At 57.0% G+C, this 20,835-nt stretch overlaps 5 protein-coding genes across 5 annotated transcripts; 2 read left to right on the forward strand and 3 right to left on the reverse strand.

Annotated features, from left to right (window-relative positions):
- Window positions 1–862: 862 nt before the first annotated feature.
- Window positions 863–2,323, forward strand: BBK36DRAFT_1125614 (hypothetical protein; the record flags this gene model as incomplete). The annotated part of the gene is made up of 1 exon (XM_024891302.1): window positions 863–2,323. The coding sequence occupies one exon, from the start codon at window positions 863–865 to the stop codon at window positions 2,321–2,323; it is 1,461 nt and encodes a 486-aa protein (XP_024747091.1).
- Window positions 2,324–4,703: 2,380 nt separating this feature from the next.
- On the forward strand, window positions 4,704–6,416 carry BBK36DRAFT_1143481 (alpha/beta-hydrolase; the record flags this gene model as incomplete). Its single annotated transcript, XM_024893595.1, has 1 exon — window positions 4,704–6,416. One exon carries the CDS (start codon window positions 4,704–4,706, stop codon window positions 6,414–6,416), a length of 1,713 nt encoding a protein of 570 aa, XP_024747092.1.
- Window positions 6,417–6,979: 563 nt separating this feature from the next.
- Window positions 6,980–9,757, reverse strand: BBK36DRAFT_1125018 (aminopeptidase N; the record flags this gene model as incomplete). The annotated part of the gene is made up of 3 exons (XM_024891230.1): window positions 6,980–7,589; window positions 7,647–9,587; window positions 9,654–9,757. The coding sequence occupies 3 exons, from the start codon at window positions 9,755–9,757 to the stop codon at window positions 6,980–6,982; spliced, it is 2,655 nt and encodes an 884-aa protein (XP_024747093.1).
- Window positions 9,758–11,935: 2,178 nt separating this feature from the next.
- BBK36DRAFT_58446 (hypothetical protein) lies at window positions 11,936–14,842 on the reverse strand (the record flags this gene model as incomplete). The annotated part of the gene is made up of 1 exon (XM_024898307.1): window positions 11,936–14,842. The coding sequence occupies one exon, from the start codon at window positions 14,840–14,842 to the stop codon at window positions 11,936–11,938; it is 2,907 nt and encodes a 968-aa protein (XP_024747094.1).
- Window positions 14,843–17,806: 2,964 nt separating this feature from the next.
- On the reverse strand, window positions 17,807–20,778 carry BBK36DRAFT_1180309 (hypothetical protein; the record flags this gene model as incomplete). The annotated part of the gene is made up of 3 exons (XM_024896207.1): window positions 17,807–18,856; window positions 18,928–20,616; window positions 20,665–20,778. 3 exons carry the CDS (start codon window positions 20,776–20,778, stop codon window positions 17,807–17,809), a joined length of 2,853 nt encoding a protein of 950 aa, XP_024747095.1.
- Window positions 20,779–20,835: the final 57 nt, after the last annotated feature.

Raw genomic sequence — 20,835 nt, forward strand, 5'->3', positions numbered from 1 at the left:
AGATCACGTGAATTCGCTCACCGGTCGCGCCGCCTGCCTGCCCGAAAGGACGCGCCTCTGCTGACTCTCGGGCCTGCGATTGGGGGAGCAACAGCGTTAAAAGCAGATGCAGGCGCCGGCTTTGTTTGCTGGCGGCCCAACAAACAACCTCGGAAGAAGCATTCATCTCTGCATTCATTCATCCGCGCGTTTGCTGGGTGAAAGAAAGGAAACAAGAGAAGGAAACGGGATTTTCTTTGTGCCAGCGGCTTGTCTCACGTCTTACTGGATCCGGATCCCATCGTGCAAAAGAAAGCCTGTGTGCAGTCCTCCTTCTCACACACTCTCTCTGTCTCCCTCGTTCACATATTCCTCATTTTTCGCCCTTATTTATCGCCCTCGTCTGTTCGCGGCTTCACGCACGCTCTCGCTCTCAATCACCCCGGCTGGACTTTTCCCTCGCTCGCTCCGTCTCCAAATTTCTCCTCATTTTGCCTTTGGTGGCTTTTGTCCAAGGAAACCGCCTGCAAATTTACTGAGAGGAGAGAAACGAGAGAATAGGAATTAAGCAGGGAATAACAAAGGTAGGCGTGCAGCAGCGCATCTCTCGCTCCCGCTCATATACTTTTTTTTCTCTTGTCGCTGGTCGCGTCACCGCGGGGCGCTTCGTTACAACCACTCAGAGAAGCGGGCGCACAACGAAATTGCGATTCACGGCACCGCGGCGCTGAGAATCCGTCCGGTCCATCTCAGCAACCCGCGTCATGGCCTTGTATGCCAGAAACATGCCACTCTCCACGCAGATTGTCTGCTAACGCCTCTTTGCAGCTCCATGTTCGGCCAGGGCTCCTTCGTCGCCAAGCTGCGCGGGCTGGTTGACGACATGACCTCATCACCAAGAAGCCCCTCCAAGTCGCCCTCGTCCAGCCCCGACGACGACGGCGACAAGGTGGTCGAGACGCCTGACATCACGCCGCCGACAACGCAGAGGCCTAGGAAAGTAAAGTCCCCGCCGTCGCAGCCTCGCCCGCCGCTCCCGCCTCGCCCTCGCATCCGCCGCCCCAAGAAGGGCTCCCTCCGCGACATCCTCCGCCAGCACGCCGGCACTGCGCTCTTTATGCGCCCCATCTGCTGGACAGATCTACATGCCAGCCTGCTCGGGGCGCGCTTCTGCGAGCTGCCCCCTTGCGACACGCCGCAGCCTTGCGACCTGCCGGGGCCCACGCCGTCGCAGGGCCATATCCAGCCGTCAGACACGATCACCAGGCTGAGCGAGGCCCTGACAGAGATCCTGACGCCCCTTGGGCCGGTAGCAAAGCCGACTTCCACAGCCGTCAAGGCCGTGCTGTCGACGCTGTGGCCAGCGGCGTTTGCAAAATCGCAAACGACGCCGGAACTGAACCTGTACTATGGCGATAGGGTCTACTTCGACGCCGTTCGTGCCCAGGCGCTGTGGAACTTTCCCCCAAATCCGCCCACCTTGTCATCACAGAGCTCTACCGCGACGATAATAGCCCGCCCTTGCGAGTCTTATGGCTCCCTGGCATCAACTACCGCAGCTCACTCCACTGCAAACCTACCGATGCTGTGTTATATTGGAAAGCAGCAGCTGGCGATGATACGCCAACACCTCTTTCGCGTTGGCACTGGGCCTGATGCGAAGCCCAATATCCCTGTGATGCGACTGCAGCGGCTTCGGGCGAAGCAACTTGTCCCCGCAGACTCTGATGAAGATGCGCATTTCGTCGGCATCTTCCTCGCCATGGCCCAGCGCCATTTCTACACAACGCCGGTTAAGATTCCGCGAGAGGGGTATTGGCCGCCGCGAGAGAGTCGTTGGTCGCCACGGGAGGGCAAGCCCACGAGGCCCAATTTCCAGGATGTCAAGCTGCGGATCTTGACTCACGACAATGACACTTGCGAGTTTCTGGTCTATACGGGGTACGTAACGGCCAAGTTTCTCGACCGGTTCTACGACCCGTCCTGCGCTCCGTTGGACGAAGACGGCAACGTGGAAGGAATGAAGATTGAGTTTACGCGCGTGCCCATCTGGCCCATTCTGGGATTGCGGGAACGACTTGGCAAGGCCCTGGGAGAGGACATTGTGGGCCCGTTTGACCCGAGCAAGATGGAGACGTGGGAGTTTGACGGCCCGAGGCCCGAGCCGAGATCACAGGACTCGGATGCCACAGTGGCTACCGTCGTAACTTCTAAGCGCAAGCGTGGCAGCTCTCCCTCCACATCGGGCGAAAGCTCAGAGGAAGAGTCAGACGGAGACGAGTCCGCCTTGCCCGACAAGCGAAGATGCTTGAGCGAAGAGAGCCGGGTTAGCGTTGTGGTATAGGAAAAGAAGGCAAAAACAAATCAAAGGAAACTCTTACAATTGGCGAGCGGTGACGTTGCCTTTGGGCGTTCAAGGGACGATGTTATGAAGATGCATGATTCAACGGAAGGCTTAGACGGAAGGGGCTTCACATCAAGACGGACCGGCGCAGGTTCGAACCAGGTCCTTAGGTCGGGCGGGCGGTGTCTCGTTAGGGATCTCTTTGGTATCCCTTGGTTTTGTTCATGGTTGCTCGGTAATGCTCCGAGGCCTCAGTTGTGGCTTGGGATTCGACTGGAGACACATTCGGGCTCCTCTATTTTCCCCATCGCGGGTCGTATCCGTATACTCCGTAATGACAGCGAAATGAATGCGATTATTCCCATTTCTGACTCTATCTTGTTGATTTGCTAGATGCTCGCTGGTGTCGCTGATGAAGAGTAGGCTTGAGTGTCCCTGGAGAAGGATCTTATTCAACTGCACTCCCGAAGCAAGTGACCAGCTGAGCCTTTCGCTCAGCCAGCCTCTTCAGAAGGAACAGTGCTCCCTCTTGGCACGATAATAGTATCACTACTAGTAGCATTTTATTTTTTTCCCCTGGTAGATTGACGGTGACACGATGCATGCAGATGCGCCAAGTTTGCGTGACGGCGGCTCTCGTCGAGCTGGGACTTGGCATCAGATGATTTCTGCATGCAGCAGCTCTGAGATTGCGTTGTTGCACGGCATGATTATTGCAGTATTGGAGAGAAGAGATTTCATTTTGTAATTCCATGTGATTTGTCTTTGTTGCTTGTGATTTCTCGTCGTGGAGAGACTGTCCATTATCAGAATTAATTTGAGATATTCTGCGTGTAAGGCAGAGACAGTACAAGTACTCGAGAACATGTGACCTAATTCAAAGTGAGCAGTCTAGTAGCCAGATCCAGACTCTTCCTCGCGTATGTGTTTCTGCCTTTGTCCCTGAAACTTTACATCAACATCATCAGCAACCACAACGCCAAGTTTCACATACACATTGAATATTTGGAGACAACATACAATGGAAGCACAAGAAACTACGCGGCTGCAGCTTGCATCACGGCCATTGATTGGCGCCCGTGGCTTGCCGCCACGCATCTGCACATCCACAACCTACCTCGTACTCTACCAATGACAGGCCATCAAGCACGTCAAGGAAACCCCCAGCCTCAACTCTGCCAAGGGCATCCAAGAACCAAGATCAGTAAGTAATACTACTGCTACTATGTATCGCGAAGCACCTTTCGACTCTTCCCCATCTTTCCATCTCCGTGCCTGAGCTGACCTCCCACACAGCCCACTAGTTAGTTGAGCCCACCCCCCCGGAAAAGGATTGACCTCGGCTCGCAACCCTCTTGAAGCTGCTTCTTTGGTGTCTTTTGGCTGCCTTCAGAACTCGCTTCACATGTGCTTTGAGGAGAAGCTCACGACATTTGACAGCTCAGCTCGGGAACCAACGGCTCCCATGACCTACTACAACCCCTGTCAACGTTACAAGCATGATCATCACCCCGCATTCTCTCTTATCCCCCACACGGGGAAATATGACAACACGATCCTGGAGCCATCTTCGCTCATCTAGGCAGCTCACAAAGATGTGGTTACTCTTCTCCCGAAAGTGCGGGGTGAAGTGCAAAAAGCTCACGGAAGCTGCAACAAGGCCGAAGCGGCGACGACTTTGAAGTCAATGCCCATTGCTGTTCTCGATAAAGGAGCTCCACCAGAGGAAATAGGCACGAGACCACACGCAGAAAGAGTGCGGCAATGGAAGGAGAAGAAGGCCCGGTTTGGGGGGGAGAGATGCTCCCCGTTGTTGATGTCTTGAAGGGCAGATATGCAGTGTAGCCCTCCCTTTTACACACTCCCGGCTTGGGGCTTGGCAATAGTTGGGTTGTCCTCCCCACCCCCTTTTCTCGTGTGTCTCGGCGACCGCTTCTTATTTCGGATTGTCATGGCCTCTATGCATGGCCTTGTCTCTCCTCAGCAACAACGAGCTGGGTGCTTTTCGGGTTTCAGCTGGGACAACGCAGGTCCATATTCGCCAAGTCGTTTCTTCGTCCGGAGGCTGCTGCTGGAGGGGTGGGGATCGTCTATGCGCTCGTGCGCAGACTATCCGTGAAGTAGAAGGGAAGGCCGATGCTAAGAAGTTGTGTGAAGGGCTTTTCCGAGTATGCTGGATTGCTTGGCTGCTGTGAACTACTACCCAGCTCTCACGATCCCCCGGGGGGCAGAGTTGTGCAGAGTGAGCAGCTCTGACTGCTACGCAACTGGGCTATAAAAGGCTCCCGAGCTCCTTGGATTGTCTGGGGGAGTTTGTCAATCGGAGCCTTATTCTCATCTCTTCAGCATCGTTGAGCCCTTCAACCTGAAGCTGTTCAACATGAAGCTGTCCAACACTCTTCCTGCTCTCTTGGGCTTCTTGTCCTTGGCCGCGGCCGCCCCAACTCCAGGAAAGGTTGAGAATATCGAGGCTCGATCCCCAGTCAGCGTCCAGCTGGCCTCTGGCACCATCGTCGGCAACTCCCTGGCGGGCATCGACACCTTCAATGGGATCCCTTTCGCGGATCCCCCCGTGGGCAACCTGAGGCTTGCGCCTCCCCGGAAGCTGACCAAGAACCTGGGCACTTTCACGACCCCCTTGCTCGCTCCCGCCTGCCCTCAGCTGTTCCTCTCCACGGACTCGTCCAACCTTCTCGTCAAGCTCCTGGGAAGCTTCCTGCAGCTGCCGTTCCTGCAGACCATCACCGGCCAGGAAGACTGCCTGAACATCTCCGTGCAGCGGCCCAAGGGGACCAAGGCGGGCGACAAGCTGCCGGTTGCCTTTTGGATCTACGGCGGAGGCTTCGAGCTCGGCGCCACCCTCACCTACGACGCCTCCAGCCTCCTGTCCGCCGCCGTGGCCCAGGGGCAGCCCTTCATTTACGTGGCCGTCAACTACCGCGTCGCCGGCTTCGGGTTCCTCGGCGGCGCCGAGATCCTCCGCAACGGCAGCGCGAACCTGGGGCTCCTGGACCAGCGCATGGGGCTCCAGTGGGTGGCGGACAACATCGCGGCCTTTGGCGGCGACCCGGACAAGGTGACCATCTGGGGCGAGTCCGCGGGCGCCATGTCCGTCTACGACCAGATGGTGCTCTACGGCGGCAACGCCACGTACAACGGCAAGCCGCTGTTCCGGGGCGCCATCATGAACTCGGGGACGGCCGTGCCCGCCGAGCCCGTCGACTCCCCGAAAGCCCAGGCCGTGTACGACAACGTCGTCAGCAAGGCCGGCTGCAGCGGCGCCGCGGACACCCTCGCCTGCCTCCGCCAGGTGCCCTACAGCAAGTTCCTCGCCGCCGTCAACAACGCGCCGGGCATCTTCTCCTACAGCTCCCTGGGCCTGTCCTACCTGCCGCGGCCGGACGGCGTCGTCCTCCCGGACAGCCCGGACGTGCTCCTGCAGCAGGGCAAGTACCACGCCGTGCCCATGATCGCGGGCGACCAGGAGGACGAGGGCACGCTCTTCTCCATCTTCCAAAGCGACGTGACCAGCACCTCGAGCCTCGTCACCTGGCTCTCCGAGTACATGTTCGCGCAGGCGTCGCGCGCGCAGCTGACGCAGCTCGTCAACACGTACGACCCGGCCCTCGCCAGCGGCAGCCCCTTCCGCACCGGCATCTTCAACGACCTCTACCCGGGCTTCAAGCGCACGGCCGCCGTCCTGGGCGACCTCGCCTTCACGCTGACGCGGCGCCTGGTGCTGTCCGCCGCGGCGCGCCAGAACCCGGCCGTGCCCATCTGGTCGTACCTCTCGTCGTACGACTACGGCACGCCCTTCCTGGGCACCTTCCACGCGTCGGACATATTGCAGGTGTTTTACGGCCTGCTGCCCAACAACGCGATGCGCAGCTCGCGGACGTACATTTTCAACTTCATACAGAACCTGGATCCGAACGTTGGCGTCAAGGGGTATGCGACGTGGCCCAAGTGGACGGAGGACGGCAAGCAGCTCATGTGGTTCGAGACGGGGGATGCGAACAGTTTGCTGACGGACGACTTTCGGGATGACAGCTATCAGTGGATCGCGAACAACTCTGCCGTTTTGAGGGTGTGAAGGAAGGAGTCTTCTTTTTTGGTTCAGTTTTGTGAAAAGGGCGTTTTTTTTGGTTTGGTAGTTTGGGATGAGTTTTCTCCGGAATCAGGATTTTGTGAAGGAACACTGTGTATATGGGGGTATGATTTTGCTTGATGGATCTGGAAAAGGATACCTAGGTAGCAAGGGTGAAAATAACATGAAAAGTTACTTGGAGAAAGCCTGACTGCTGCGTCATCTTGTTCGAGCTCATCGACAACAGAACATCCAGAAGATCACTTCATGCTTACGAGATGGGAATGCGTTTCCGTGATGTAGATCAAACCAGTTGCGGGGACGCATTAATGCAGTCAGATGGTACTATCGGGGCATAAGAAAATGTCCCAATCACACATCTTTCGAAAAAAGGCCGACGGTCATGTTTTGAAAATTTGAAAAGCCGATGATTCCATTTTCAGCCCAACCGTGGACTTTTTACCTCAACAGTTGGATATATATATACACTACCTATACATGGGTCGATATTTCCCACACCAAAACCAAATCTTCACTCAAATCCCTGATACAGCTTCCCCCCCCCACGCTCAAAAGTACCCGTTCGACGACAGCCACTGCTTGAGCGCCTCAGAATCGCGCTTCTTATACGCAGCCCGGCCCCTGATCCTGTCCTTGGCCGTCTCCAGCGTCCGGTCAAAGCTGTGCGTGTCCTTGTCCTTGAAGAACTGCTCAATGTCGTCCAGGACGGCCACGTCGGTAAACGTCTTCAGACTGAGGCCGATGAAGCGGTCGACGACAATGGGGTTGCCGAGCTTGGCGACGACCTGGTCCCAGTTGCTCTTCATAAACTCCCACTGCGCGTTGCGGCCGACCGGGTGCGCGGCCAGGTTGCCACCCAGAACGTGCATGTCGGCGGCCGGGACGGCGTTGTGAGGAGGAGAGGCGTTGAAGTTGAAGGGGACGAGGTTGTTCTTGACGATGTCGGCATCGTCGACGGTGGACAGGGCAGCCAGGGCAATGAGTTTGCCGTCAATGGCCTTGGTGGAGAACCACTCCTTCTTGAGAACCTCGACGTTCTTGGCGGCGTTGTCGTCGAGTCCGGCGCGCCAGACAGCGCCTCGGAGAGACGGGTGGATGGCGTTGGCTTCGGCGTTCTCAACCCAAGCGTTGAATCGCTTGACGGCCTCTGCCTTGACCCTGTTCACTTGGTTAATACTTGATGCCTTCTATGGCACGGAGCAGGGGAAAACTCACTCGGGATGATCAGCGGCAACGGCGGCGGCAATGAGGTCCTTGCGGAGGATGCCTCCCAGGTAGTTCTCGCCCTCGGGGAACTCCCAGCCAACCTGCTTCACCTTTTCGTCCATCAGCTTGACGGCAAAGTTGTTGAGGCCCTTCTTGATCTCCTTGTCCTCGCCAAAGACGGACTTGAGGTCGCCGATGCAGCCCAGGATCTGGCTCCAGACAAGGGGGTGGTCTTCCTTCCGGAAGCCCTGGAGGAAGGTCAGCAGAGCCGAGGCCGAGCTGTTGCCGGCAAAGGCGAGATCCGCCGTCGAGCCGATAATGGCAATCTTGTCCTCGGTGCTGAGCTTGTCGAGCTGGGTGCTCAGCTTGGCCAGGCGGGCCGGGGGATAAGCGACACGGTAGAAGCCCGTGGCGCCGCTGTTGAGCTTGTAGAAGTCGGTGTCGATGTCGGTGATGACATCCTCCTTCTTGACCAGGGACATGGCAGAAACGCCAGGCTCGCCCTTCTTGCCCGCCAGGCCCAGGGGCACCCACCAGGTGGTGGTGTCATCCTCGGGCTTGACATCGCCGGTGGACAGGAATCGGGACTGCTTGATGGAAAGCTTGCCAGGCTCCTCGGTAACGGTCAGGACCGGGTGTCCAATCTTGGAGATCCAGGGGTGCATGATCTGGTTAATGTCCTTGCCAGAAGCCTCGGCCAGGGCATCCCAAAGGGCCTTGGTCTTGGCGTTGCCATAGGCGTGGGCCTTGAGGTAGTTGGACACGCCCTTGAGGAAGGTCTCGACTCCGAGGTGGTTGGCAAGCATGCGGATGGCAGAGCACCCCTTGAGGTAGCTGATGGCGTCGAAGATCTGGTTGACGTCGAGAGCGTCGCGGACGGGGACGTGGATGGGGTGGCTGGCGCGGATGCCGTCGAGGCGGAAAGCGTTCTCCATGCCCTCGCTGACGAACTGGGCCCAGACCTGCCAGTCAGGGTGCAGGTGGTCGACGGCGTGCCATCCAACCCAGGTGGCGAAGCCCTCGTTGAGCCACAGCTCGTCCCACCAGTCCATGGTGACGAGGTTGCCGAACCACTGGTGAGCAAGCTCGTGGGCAACGACGTAGGCGACGGCGTTCTTGAACCGGGCATCCGACGTCTTCTCGTCAAAGAGCAGCTGGGTGGTGCGGTAGGTGACGAGGCCCCAGTTCTCCATGGCGCCGTGGGTGAACTCGTGGACGGCGAGCAGGTCGGCCTTGGGCAGGGGGTAGTCAATGTCGAAGATCTCGGAGAAGTAGTCGATGATCTTGGGGGCGTGCTCCAGAGCCCAGCGGCCCTGCTCCTTGAGGCCGCGGGTGGTGTAGACGCGGACGGGGATCTGCTTGCCGTTGTACTTGCGGTCGGTCAGCTGCTCAATGTACTCGAAGTCGCCGACGGCCCAGGCCAGGAGATAGGTGCTCATGAGGGGCGAGGTCTCGAAGGAGACGAGGTGCCAGCCGTCCCTGGTGGGCTTGGTGTCCTTGACGGGCATGTTGCTCAGGGCGACCTGGTCGACGGGGATCTCGATCTCGAGGTCGTAGGTGGCCTTGAGGTTGGGCTCGTCGAAGCAGGGGAAGGCCCGGCGGGCGTCGCACGACTCGAACTGGGTGCTCAGCATGTAGTGCCACTCGTCGTCGCGGGGGACCGAGGCGGCCGGGGTGGCGGCGGGCTTGTACTTGCTGCGGTAGAAGCCGGCCATCTCGTTGTTGATGATGCCCTCGAAGTCGATGGCGACGGACGCCTTGCTGGCGGCGGGGATCTCGCTGTCAAAGGCGACGGTGGCGCGCTGGGCCTTTGCGTCGTAGGAGACGTTGGACGACTCCCATGTCTGCTCGGCCTTTGTGTGATCGAGGGTGACCTTGGCCTTGAGCAGCTTGAGCTCGAGGGCGTTGACGACGACTTCCTTGGTGGGCTTGACGATTTCCGACTGGATGCTGCGGAGGGTCTCAGTCAGATGCTGATGCTTGAACCGAGATGGTGCTTGTTGAAGCTATACTTACGTCACAGTGCCCTTGTAGGTCCACGTCTTGAAGTCGAGATCCCTCAGCGACAGGACATAGTGCGAGGGCTTGATGTTGTCGGGGAGAACGTCGCGGTCGGCCATTTTGTGCGGGTTGTTTGCTCTGGCGTGTGCAGAGCAGGATCGGGAGGGTATCAAGGGGAGAAGAAAGCTGGAGAGAGGAGGAAGAGAGAGGAGAAGGAGGGGCAGGTTAGCTTTTTGATGATGCAGCTTCTGGCAAATGATGCGAGGCAGGACGGCCGGAAGAGGAAAAGCAGCCAAGGGCCAACACAAAATCGGACAGAGAAGAAGATGGTGGCAATTGGAAGAGTGGGAAGAAGAAAAAAACAGGGGCTGCCACCAATTGCTGTTGCAGAGCAGCAACAAGGTAATGAATGGTCAAGTAATGAGAACCCGAGTTGAAGCTTTTCGTCCGGGAACTTTTTTGGTTCTTGTTTGCCGCTTTGAGCCGTTGGCCGCTGCGGGGCAGCCCAGACCAGCCTCAACGGTGGGGTTGCAGCTCCGAGCAAAAGTGCCAGGAAATTGTTGAACAAGCAGAACGATGGAGTACCAATTGTCTCGGGGAGCAACAAACAGACAGGGACAGCATACTGAGGAGTGGTTCGGGAGAGGGAGGTGGTATCATCACCGTGCAGCCAGCCGGACGCTAAGCCGCAGCCTGGAGCCGCTCAGCCCGGAAGCGGCGCAACGAGGCGTTTGTCGATGAATGGGAATGAATGGGATGAATGGGCGGCGCTTGGCATGGGATGGATGGATGGGGGGGGGCAGAACTGAGAGGAGACAGGAGAGATACAAGGGAATGGCGGACATACCTCCGAGTGCCAGACGACACAAGACCCAAGGACCGAGACCGAGACGATGGAGGCCAGAATACCGAGGAAGAAGACCGAGACGATGACCAAGATGCAGACGACGAAGGCGACAGAGATCGAGTTGACACAGATAGAGGCCGAGACAAGGCTGGCAACAACCAGCTGCTACCACTGAACCGCCATTGCTGCAGCCCCAGGGACAGTCCCAGTCCCAGTCCCAGTCCTCCTCTTATTCCTCCTCCTCCTCCTCCTCTTCCCATCATCAGCTCCCCGGCAGCGCTCACGAGCCGCCTCGGCACCAAACCCTTCATCGCCCCGCTCATAACACACAAATTGGACCCTTCGACTCGGTGCAAAAAGAATCAAGGGAATACCCAAAGTCCAGATCCTCAACACATGATAGAAAGAAGCTTTCACGAAAGATCCCCAAACACTCAAAGAAGGACGTCTCCAAGTTAATCAATGTCAAGCACAATTCCTAGAAAAAAAACTAAGAAGTGGGAATCACCCGCAAATCGGATGTTGAAAGCCGAGAAAAAAACAGGGTCTTCCAATTCCAGCGTCCTCGGCTCCGAAATTCACTCTCCACCGTACTCCGTATTCTATAGGCTAACGAAATAATAGGTCCGTCCTGCCAATGGGATCAAGCCAAGCCTCAGAGTCCCGAATAGGCTACAGTTTAGTCTAGCACTCTTGTAAGTTCATGCAGTTCTCAGCGGCTTCGTTCTTGTCAACATCGTCAGCTGTTACACAGAAAGCGGGACGGCGAAAGTGTCAGATATAGGTATCACTTGCATATCGCGAATTGAGCTACTACAAGGTCTACGAGAAATATAAATCTCCAAGTTCTGAAAAGCGCATGTTGTCATTCTTGATTGGCCAGCTACAGTAGCTACCACAACCCAAACCACACAAAGGAGACCAACCCACTCATGACAAGAAACACCCATACACGAGAAACATGTGTATATGTTACCACTACACGTGAAGCAGTAAGATGGGACCCCAGATGAAGCAAGAAACCAGGGACTGTCCTCCGGAAGACAAAACCCAAAAAGCTCGCATGAACAGACGATGTATGTATGCAGCGCTGAAAATAAAAGATGAAAAGAAAACCCCCCACCATCAGAAACAACGCTGCTGAGCCCCAGCTCATACCCAGAAATGACCCCCCTCGAATCGAATCGGTATCACGACGACAGACTGCTGAAGATACATAGGAAATAAGAGATGTAGAGGTTCCCGTAAAACGCCGCTTTGTGGATGGACTCTCTATAAGAAGTCCCCGTGTCTGAAATCCACCCAAAGAATATTGCAGAGTGAGACGACAAAACGAAAAATGGTAAGAAAGGGATAAAGACGCGAAGTCTCAAGAATTAATGGACGAGCTTCTTGGAAAAGCAGACTCGTCATTTCCAGCCGCCGCTCAGATGTCTGACACGGATCCTGCCTAAGCATCCCCGTCTTCCTGCTGGGCCTTGGTCGCAACAACGTCCCACCACGGCGCATGTGCCGCTCGGTCGACCGCGCCCACCTTGTCCAGCAGGTCAGACATCTCCCTCACCTTCTCCACAAACTCGGACAATCCAAGGCTGGCCAGCTTCTCGCCCGCCGTATTGGCGGCCTTGACCTTCTCGCTGGCCGAGCCCGAGGCCAGGCGAGCCAAAATGTTGCCCCGTAGACGCGTGAGGAGAAGGCGCAAGACCGGATCCCGCGGCTCCGTCCTCCGCTGGGCCATCTCGCGACTCGCCGTCAACACCTTGGTCACCAGGGCCCGCAGGTGAGTCTTGGTAGGGGCGGGCATGGAGCGTCCTGCCTCCAGAGCGGCCATGGTGCCGTCGACCGCCGTCTCGATCGAGGGGTGGTTGGCCTCGAGCACGGCCATGACGCGCGCCGCCTCCGTCTTCCATGCCGATCGCACATCGCGCTTAAGGAGATTCTTGCACTGCAGCAGAACGGCGCCCACGGTGATGATGCGCTGCACCATGGTCGACACCTGGTTGATGCGGGCCAGGTCGAGGCGTAGCATCTCGGGAACCTGCTCGGGGCCAACCGGCGTGGGCTGCGTAAAGACGTCCACGAGCATCTGGGCATAGATCTTGGACGCCGTCGGTCGCGACTTGGGGTGGTTGATGCCCTCGACATCACGCTTGTGCACCTCCGCCAGGACCTTGTCCCTGGCCGACCTCCAGGCCGCCTCGGCAACGGGCAAATTGTCTTGTTCGTCTCCCAGCTCCTCGGCAAATCGTTTCGCCTCGTACGGAACGGCTGATTCGATGAGCTGCGGTGCCGCAATCTTGAGCAGGTAGTTGATGTAGTCGCAAAGCATGACGTCGACGAACCGGTCGAGGGCCTCGATGCGGTCAATCACGCTGCCGTCGCCCAGCTTGTTCTGGACCAGGTCCTTGACCTGCTCGTCGCGGAACGGCGCGCAGAGCTTGGGCAGCAGGGATGCCATGGCGGAAAAGAACTTCTCGTACGAAAAGCTTCCCATCTCAAACTGCTTTTGCGCAATGTCCACGTCTAAAATCTCCCCAATCAGGTTGTACATGGGGTTACCCTCCTTCAACGGTCGCTGCAGCTTGTCCTTGATGTGGCTCGCCCTGAGCATGAATATCCGGAAATTCGCTTCGTCCGAAGCATCTCCCATCGCCGCCCTCATCTGGACGTAGAGAGGTCGAGAGAAGGCAGCCTGCTGCTCCACGTATTCCTCGGCCGGGATCTGGTACTCCTTGTTGATGGCCAGCTCGTGCACGACGACGCGGTTGTCCGGAATCAGTCCGTTCAGGCCGGGCTTGACGGTCGTCGTCGCCCTGGCCTGGCTCTTGCTGGCCGGCGTCGAGGGTGGCGTGAGCAGATGAGAGTCGGAGGAGACGAAGTCGTTGGCCGTCGTCTGGGCGTCTCCCGACACGCTGTCGCTGTCGGCGACGCGAGGCTTGGTGTCGCCAGCCTGCTTCTTGGCCTTGCGTGCCCGTCTCGCCTCTCTGATGGCGTCCATGAACAGCTTCTTGCCCCTTTCCGCGCCCGCTAGCCTCTTGATCCGTACAATCAGCATGGTCTGGCTGTCTTCGATGCTCTTGCGATAGAGCGCCGCGGCGGCATCGTCTGATGATTCCTTGACAGTGTGGTAGATGGCGTCCAGTTCCACCATCTGCATCAGCATGACCTCGATGAGGGCGTTCGAGTCCCTCGACTTCCACGCGATGAATGCGTTGTAAAAGACCGAGTAGGCCTGCTGAAGCGTCGTCTGCAATGAAGGGGGCATTGTGTACCGGTTGGCTGGCGTCAGCCAGGTCAAGATGTTCTCAAAGGATATCAGCACGTCCTTGGCCTTGTCTACCAAGTCTTGCAGCTGAGGATTGTTCAGCTCGGTGGCGGGCAGTCGATGGCGGCTCAGCTGCGCTTCCACCTCCCTGTCCTCCGCCCCGTCGTCCATGTTGTTGAGGACCTGGTCAGGATGGCCGAGGATGAGAAACGCACTGAGGAACGTGCGAACCGCAGCCATCTCCTCAACAGAGCCCGGCTCGCCCTCTTGGAGACCGCAGATCCGGAGAAGCCGGGCGGTGATGAGAAGCACCTTCTCCTGAGCAAGCAGCTCAACAACGGTATCAAACGAAGTATCCCTGATGCTGTCCACGCTCAGGCCGAGAGCGTGGAACTCTTGAAGAACTTTCCTCCTCATACACCCACGCCACCATGTCTGAATCTTGGTGGCTGCCTCTTCGTCGGTCATCTTTTTTGCGTGTGATAGTGCTTCCGCGGAAGGCTTCTTGGTAACGACGCTCAGTCCTCTAGTACGCTTGACTGCCGTCTTGTTTCGAAGCTCCTCTCGCCGCCTCTGCGCCTCGGCCATGCGTTCCTCCATCTGCGCCTTCATCTTGGCGATTTCCTGCTCGCGCCGCTCCTTGGTCGACTCGGCGATCTGCTTGGCCTTTTTGACCTCCTCGGCGCAGTTGGCCACGATCTCGGCCAGGTTGCGCTGCCGCGCCTGCTGCGCAGCCAGCGCGCGTTCCTCCGAGGTCGTCTGGCCGCGCGGGGCCGCCTTGGCCAGGGCAGCCCGCAGGCGCACCTTTTCCGCGTGGGCGGCCCTGTCCGCCAGCCGGGCGCGGCGGTCTTCTAGAAAGTTTGTGCGGCGGACGTGCTGGGCGACGTATTTGCTCTGGTCGCCATCGCGGCGGCTGGACGGCTGGATGGACGAGCAGCGGGAGTGGGCGGAGGAGAAGGAGTTGCGGCGGGACGAGGCGGCCGAGTCTCTGCGGCGAGCCTGCGAGGGTCGGTAGAAGCGGGCGGCGATGCGCGGCGGGGGCGTGAAGATGCGTCTGTCGCTTTCGTGCACGTCTTCCTCGACGGACGGCATGGTGAGGTCAAGGTCCATGTCCATGTCCATGCCCAGGTTGTCGTCTGAGAATGCGCAGTCCGAGTCGTCAAAGCTGTCCACGCGCCCGGTTAGGTCGGCGGAATGGCGACGCTGCAGAGCGTCCGCCTTGCCGGTTTCGTTCATAGTGAATGGTGTTTCAAAATCGTGGTTGTGGTTTGTGTATTCGCAAGTCGTAGGTTGCCGGTTGCGGTCGACGGCAAGGTCACGAACGTGGCTGCGGAACTTATCGACACCTCCAGCTCGCTGGTGCTGCCGTGGGGCTAGAATGTAGTCGGTCTAGGGAGAAAACCGTAGAAGCAGTGCGCAACTGTGGCGTCTGATTGCGTCGGGAAAGGCAGTCGATGTGCCCAGAACGAGGCTTGGTGGCATGTGGCGGCGCGGTGCCTTGCCTTGCCTTGCCTTGCCTTGCCTTGCGTAAGGTATGTAACGTAGGTGTGCGTGTGTGCGTGTGTGTGTAGATGTCAAGGTCGTCTTGTCCTTGATTCTGCGCCGTCGAACCCCCGAAAAACTAGCAGCCCGTCTTGCCGACTGGGGATTCGGTGTGCTGATGCTGCAGCAAACAAGGCGGCCTCTGCTGATGAACAAAGAGAAGAGAAGAGAAGCGAAGAAAAAGAGCGAGAGAGAACGAGAGAGAATCCGAGGCGTCACAGCCGAGAGGGCGCGCACGTATCAGACAGTGCAAGTATGTAAAGTGAGAGAATGGCCCTGGTCTGTTTCGAAGGAGGGAAATCGACAGGCCGCTGAGGCAGCGATGACGGATGACTGATCCGGACTTGGTGCAGAAGCGGAAAGGCTTCAATAGCTGTGCCTGTACCTGTACCTGTACTTGGTCGTAACAGCGGTGATGGCTGCCTGTAGCCCCCTGTTTGCGCCAAAGGCACAGCGCCCAGGATGCTAAAGCTTGGCCGCCCTTCTGCAGATATTCACGCTCTACTATTACTACTGGCATCACCGGAATCATGATGCCTGCTCGTCTTGGCCATTTGTTGAGCTTCCCTCCAAGGGTTCACGCTCCTCATGCGCGCCAGGCTGATTGCAGTGACCAGCATCATGCTGCACATCAGCACGTCGGTAAGCAATCATGCTACCCGACAGTTCAGCACCTCGGTCCATACATACCCAGTAGTAGTCGACTCGTAACAGTGATAGCCTCCAGTATTACTCTAGCGTTTGAAAGCGGCCTCATCCTTCACGTTTACCCCTGTACCGTATCGTCTGAACAAAATATACAGGTACCGGTACAGTACCAGGACCCCGAAAACGTCATCCGCGCACGCAAAGAGATCATGCAGCTGCATCTGCTCCATTAAACCATCTTCGAGACTCACAACTTCAAGTTCCCCATCCATCACATCCAATGTACATACAGACACAACCCTCTCTTCTTCTTCTTCTTCCTCCTCCTCCTCCTGATTCTTCTAGATAATCCCAATTCCGGGTCATCACAGAAAGTACCAATACACCCGTCTGCCAGCGGGGGTGTTAATTTGAGACGCCCAACCGACTGATTGGCAATCACCTTCCATTCCCTTCCACGCCATCCATCCCAAGCCAGGTTTTCTTGATTTCTTGTTCCCAGGCAATCGGCGTCAGATAATCATGCCACTCAACTACAAAAAACAGAGATATACTATATGATAGATATGTCTTGAGAAGCCCAACACTGTAACCCCATTACCCCAATCAAATCTCTCGCGAGTGACCCCTATATCGTCATATAAGGTGTGTCGTGCATAGAAGTCTCGCGAAAGAGCAGTTCTATTTATAGCATCCCTTTATTCCCACCACTTCAACTTTTTTCCCTTCCACACATACTATCAGAAAGCCCATCACCAACGACAACTCTCGAATCAGTCAGTAGTAGTAATGGCGTGATTGTGATACAATTCCCCCATCCCCATCCACAGAACCCCTGCTCAGCATCGCCCTCCCGCATCATCCGGAACTACCTAGTACCTTACCTAGCTAGAATCCCATCACTGCCTCATCCTTATAACGCGTTCAATTTACGTATTTTTCCATATTCGTCACCTCCATCTGTTATCAACCAAGCTATGTATGTAGGTAAGGCAAGGTAAGGCAAGATAGTAGGTATTCTATCTGACACAAATCATGTCCCAACCCATCCCCTCCAAAACCCCAGATTTTCCCCAGCAATCTGCTCCTCGGTAGCGTTACTCCGTACCACTCCTACCTAAGTACCTCTAAACGACACGCAAACCTCCCCGCGTGTGAGACAGCAAAGGTATGCCATATGCACGTCTTGTCTCAGACCAGATATATCGCTTCAATACGGAGTAGTAGTAGTATACCTCTCAGGAACCTACCTTATATTGCCATGCACTACGTAGGTACCCCATGTACTTGCGTGTCTCAAGATGTATTCGCGCACGCGCCCATGCCGCGGGTGTCTTTTGCTCACTTCTCCCGTCCCCATCCCTGGAAGCGATACCTCTAATGCAAGTCATCCACTCCTCCTTGCATTACATACAAGCCACTGCCTACGACTCCGTGATACAAGTAGTACCTACCTAGTCCCGACATTCACTCAGTACCTTAAGAGAAATATGAATCTTCCAAAGCAAAGCAAATATATATTCAGTTAATATATATACACATATACTCTGTAGTGTGGTGTGTCTCTCAGTTCGTTTACTATGCCATAACCATTCGTATTCCACGTTCGACATGTACGCTTCCTGTTGTTCCGCGTGAATGCCATTCATCGTCGTTAGAAAGACCACGAAACCAATTATCAAGTCAAACCCCAACGCCTGTTTGTCCTGCTGTGCCCGCTCGTCTTTTTTGCTGTGCTCCTTGTAAAGTGCCATGATGCCCCAACCCCCACTCGTGTTCGTTTGGTGAGCCCATCTTGCAAACCACATACGGGATGCATTTCTAGCAACTGGTAATTAGTAAAGTAAAGAAGAAAACAGATCTTCATTATGAGAGCTGGTAGCTCTCGCTTTGATGCCGCCGGCCGGGCGTGCTGCCCGTGCCTCTGTCGTGCAGTCGGTGAATCCATTCTAGCACCGTCTCGTAGCACAACACGTACTGCCGCAGGCTCTGAACCATGCTGATTCTTTGCTCGCGGAAGTCTTCTACTGTCTTTTGGATCAGGTCAACCGATTCGTCCCGCAGCCAGGACACGTCGATGGACTGGTGTCCTTGGCTTTCGGACGGATTCTGAAATCTTGGCTGCTGCTCCAGGTTGAATTTGAAGCCCATCTCCTTGTTCGTCTTGGGAGAAATGGCGTCGTCAAAGTCCGTCATGGGCGTGTCTCCCCCTGCATCCTGAGCAGGCTGCTGTCCTCCGGGCATCTTGGCCAGCCGCTGACGCTTCAGCATGTCAATCACGCTGTCCACGGTGCAGAACGCTCCCGTCCGGCCACACCCTGCGGAACAGTGGACAAGCATCGGCCGGCTCGCGCTGTCGGCTTCGGGCTCGTCGTACCACGAATGGGACGCCATGTCATGAGCAATCTTGCTGGAACCCACAATCGACGACGTTTCGACTGGGAGAGCCGCGCGCTGCATCACGTTGGCCAGCTCTACCAAGGCAAGTAGGTGAGACGGCTGCGCCGGCGTACCAAAATCGGGCCAAGAGGAGAAGTGAAGGTGAGTAATCTCTCGGATGGGAGCAAAGGGATGGGCGGAATGAGTAAGCGCAAACTTGCGAATAGTAACAAACGCCTCGGATTGCGATGAAGGAGGAGGGGGATTGGCCGCAGCCGTCTCGAGCGTCGTCGTGGTGTTGGCTCGCTTGCGACTGGCCTCGTTCGATGACGCGCCGCCGTTGTTGCTTTGCGCGTTGGGGGAGCGATGCTTGTCGAGGTCGAGTGATGCCTTCTTTTCAGAAAGCTGCTTCAGCTTGATGGGGCCGTATTCGCGATCCTTCCAGTATGTGTGACACTTCAATTGGCCTCCTTCAGACTCGGCCGTCAACATGACGATGACGCGAACATCTTGCTCCCAGATAACAGACCAAAAGTCCTATGAAGACGAGTTAGCAAAGCAGCTATGGCAAAGGCAGCGCTTCCACAGTCTTGCACTCTCAAGCTCACCTCAAAAGTGTCGGGCAAGGGACCTTGACTGGCAATATATCGCTTGTTACTCCCCGACGCGGTGATGTGACTGGCGTTGACATAGTCGCAGGTACCCTCGGGCCTGTTCTGAAGCTTGACACGCGCGTGCTCAAAGGGAAGAATGTCCTTGTAGCGGTTCTTGCCGCCCTTTTCAACTCCCGAGAGCTGCACCCGGCCGTTCATGGCCGGGTTGTGAGAGGGGTTGCCCTCGTTGAACGCGGCATACGCGTTCTGCATCCGAGTCTTTTCCTCCAGCTCAATTCGCAGGAAGCGGTCCGACACCCGCTTGCCGTGGTCGGGCTGCGCCGCCGCATCGCGAAGCCACATGGGGAGCACATTCGGCTCCAGTCCGTGAGGCCAGGCAACATCCAGCTGACCGACGCCATCCGCCAAGTCCATGTTCTGTCGAATGTTGGAGAAGAACGGGTTCTTGGACGTGGGCAGCATGACGCCGCCAATGACGGGAGCAAGACCTCGCATGGCACCGGGAGGAGCGCTGCCTTCAGAAGGCTCGGTGGACACAGTCGAACTGCTGTCGACCAATTCGGGATACGACGTCACAAACCCTTGGAAGCCTCCTCTGAGTATGCCAGTCTCTCCGGTATAGCCCTCGTTGGTGAACTTCTTGATCATGTTCTGCGCCGCAACGGTGTCGCGCTTGTCTGACGAGCGAGAGTCGTATACGATGATTCTGTCTACGTCCCGCCACGTGGAGAACTTGTCTCCCGCCGAGGGGTCGTGAAAAGTCTGCTGCAGCTTTTCAGTGTTGTATGTGGCCCGCTTCAGGAGTGTAGTGGGGATGCAGAGGTTCAGCGCTCCCTTGATCCGAGACGAAGCGTAGTTGTTCGATGACCGGATGTCCAACAGCAGGAGGCTATCCTCGTCCTCGGTCTCCAGCAGGTCCTTGAGATACGCGGCAGTTATCAACGACGGTTGTCCAGGCTCCAGCTTGGTGGGCATAGTGACGGCCCTTGTCATCTCCGACAGCTTGGGCGAAGGCGGTTCCGGGCGATGCTCCATAACCGAGAGCCGCGGATCTCTGTCTTCGGATCGAGTCAAGCTCGTCCGGCTCTGGGCGGGGTCCATTGGCATGGGGGATTCGAACCTCGGGATCGCAATGCCGGGAAGCTGCAAGGGAAACAGAGAGGCCTCAGAATTCCTCTTCGAGTCGGATGACACATAGGCAGAGTCGTGGAGGCTATCCTGATCGACATCCATTCGACTTGACGGCCGGTCTCTGGGGAGGTTCAAGGCGCGAGGGAACGAGTTCTCAGACCCCGTGTCGCTCGCATGGGTGTGCCACCTAGGCGGCCGTGGGCGCGCGAGGGCTGGGTTGGACGTGGGCTGGACGTAATGAGAAGTTGGCAGCGCGAAGGACTTGCCCCTATTGATATCAACCTGCCTCTTGAAGGCCTCAAACTCGGGGTTAGACTCGACATGCTTGGGGAGGGCAGCGGCGAAGGACTTGACCGACGACGAGGTCGGACTCCAGTTGTTGCCCAGGCCGGAGGAATCTCGAGGGTCGTGGGCAGAGTCGGGGACCAGACCAAAGTAGTTGGGACTCGGTGGCCGCACTTCAGGCCGCAGCGGAGAGAGCTTGGGGGGATGGTTCTGGCCGACTGAGCCTGAGGCGCGAGGGGAGGAAGCAGGCGTGGTAGATTTGCCCGTCTTGCCGGTGCGGGAGGACTGTGAGAGGGAGTGTGAGTGAGAGGCGACGGCAGCCGGCGACGGCCTCGCGTGTGTCTTCATGGTGTAGTGGACAGGCGTCCGGTCGCCAGCTCGCGAGTCGTGCATGGCCGGTGCCTTGTCAAGAGGAGGAGTCGACAGCATTGGTTGAGATTGGCGTTCATCAGCAGGTCGGACGGCCCATAACTAGGAGGGTTATCA

This window comes from Trichoderma citrinoviride (genome assembly GCF_003025115.1).
Source record: "Trichoderma citrinoviride strain TUCIM 6016 unplaced genomic scaffold BBK36scaffold_12, whole genome shotgun sequence".
Taxonomy (NCBI): Eukaryota; Fungi; Ascomycota; class Sordariomycetes; order Hypocreales; family Hypocreaceae; genus Trichoderma; species Trichoderma citrinoviride.